This window comes from Cariama cristata, unplaced genomic scaffold (genome assembly GCF_000690535.1).
Source record: "Cariama cristata isolate BGI_N322 unplaced genomic scaffold, ASM69053v1 scaffold29033, whole genome shotgun sequence".
NCBI lineage: Eukaryota > Metazoa > Chordata > Aves > Cariamiformes > Cariamidae > Cariama > Cariama cristata.
This window is the reverse complement of record NW_009607077.1, coordinates 1-1,719: the sequence shown is the minus strand read 5'-3', so window position 1 is coordinate 1,719 and position 1,719 is coordinate 1. Positions and strand designations below refer to the sequence as shown.

The 1,719-nt window shown below is 63.5% G+C and overlaps 1 protein-coding gene across 1 annotated transcript; it reads left to right on the top strand.

The window, feature by feature from the left end:
* Positions 1-8: 8 nt before the first annotated feature.
* Positions 9-1,712, top strand: LOC104158846 (disintegrin and metalloproteinase domain-containing protein 11-like; the record flags this gene model as incomplete). Its single annotated transcript, XM_009696600.1, has 7 exons — positions 9-107; positions 222-302; positions 396-446; positions 1,097-1,166; positions 1,236-1,329; positions 1,414-1,533; positions 1,613-1,712. Coding segments are annotated over 7 exons (615 nt in total), but the record flags the coding sequence as incomplete, so codon positions are not given.
* Positions 1,713-1,719: the final 7 nt, after the last annotated feature.

Here is a 1,719-nt window from a genome sequence, read left to right as displayed (position 1 = left end):
TGCTGTCCCAGCAGGAGTGCGCGAAGAGTGGGGGCAATTGCTGCAAGAAATGCACACTGACCCACGACGCCATGTGCAGCGATGGGCTCTGCTGCAAAGGCTGCAAGGTGTGGGGCTGGGGCGGGGGGCAGATCCAGAGTCCCACATGGCTGGATCCGGTGAACCACTGGGATTCCTGTGCCATGGGCACCTGATGTGGTGGCTTCATCCCCTGGGTGCAGTACGAGCCGCGTGGCGTGTCCTGCCGGGAGGCCGTGAATGAGTGCGACATCCCCGAGAGCTGCACTGGGGACTCCAGCCAGGTGAGCCGGGGTCGGGGGGTGACACACATGGCGGGACATGTTGCAGGGCCATGTGGCATCACCTGTCCTCTTCTCCGTGTGTGTCCTCCCCAGTGTCCCCCCAACCTCCACAAGCTGGATGGTTACTTCTGCGAAAACGAGCAGGTGAGTCCGGCCCAGCATGGCAGGACACGACCGTGGGGCTCGGGCACGTGCCCGTGGGCTCCAGCATCCCGGTGCTTGTGCACGTCGGCAATTGCAGCCACGGTTGAGCCACGCGTATGGGTGTGGGTTTTGGGGTGAGCTGGTTCCCACAGTAGCCAGGGTCCCCAGGGTGTGTGAGACTGCCTTGTGCACCAGTTCATCACCCCCACGCTGTGCGAGCTGCGGCTGTGGTCCCTGTGCCACACGCTTTCCCTGCACTTGTGGCTGGGGACCCCCGCCGTATCCCACAAGTTTTCCCCGATGTCTGCAGCTGCACTCCGTGTGCTTCTTCCCTGTGCACGCGTGCCCGTGGCGATGGACCGTGCAAGCCTCCCTCATCCATGTGCAGGTGTGCAAACCTTCCATGCACATGAGTGCAGGTGTCCCCATGCCCTGAACACTGTCCCATGACTGTGCACACACGTGAATTCTCGGTCCCTGTGCCATGGGAACCTGCTCCCTGCCCATGCAGCTGAAGTGGGGGTCCTGGGGCCAAGCACTTGCGGAGGGTGGGGGGTGGCGTGTCATTGTGCTTGCACCACCTTCGTGCCCGTGCACACACGTGTACAAGCTCCTCTCCAGCCCCGTCACCACTCTTCCCTGCTCCCCAGGGACGATGCTACGGCGGGCGCTGCAAAACCAGAGACCGGCAATGCAACGCGCTGTGGGGCCGTGGTAAGTGTCAGCCCCAGGGTGCGGGGGGCGATGTGGGGTGACAAGTGGGTGACACCTGTTTTTGCCCAGGCTCAGCCGAGCGCTTCTGCTACGAGAAGCTCAACGTGGAGGGGACTGAGAGGGGCAACTGTGGGCACGAGGGCCTGGGCTGGCTGCAGTGCAACAAGCAGTGAGTGAACCTCGTCGTCCCCCTCCCCGTGTCCCCTCCTGGGTGCCACTCGCCCATCCTGGTGATGCCACCGGTGCCTTGCAGGGACGTCCTCTGTGGCTTCCTCCTCTGTGCCAACATCTCGGGCGCACCCCGGTTGGGTGAGCTCAGTGGCGAGATCGCCACCACCACCTTCTTCCACCAAAACCGTTATGTGGATTGCAGGTGGGTGCCACCGCCATGGAGACAGGGATGTGCCAAGGTGGGTGTCACAGTGTCACCCGCTTTCACTGTCCCGATGCAGAGGAGGCCACGTGCAGCTGGTGGACGGCTCGGACCTGAGCTACGTGGAGGACGGGACACCCTGCGGGCCCGGCATGCTGTGTCTCGACCGTAAATGCCTTCCAGCCA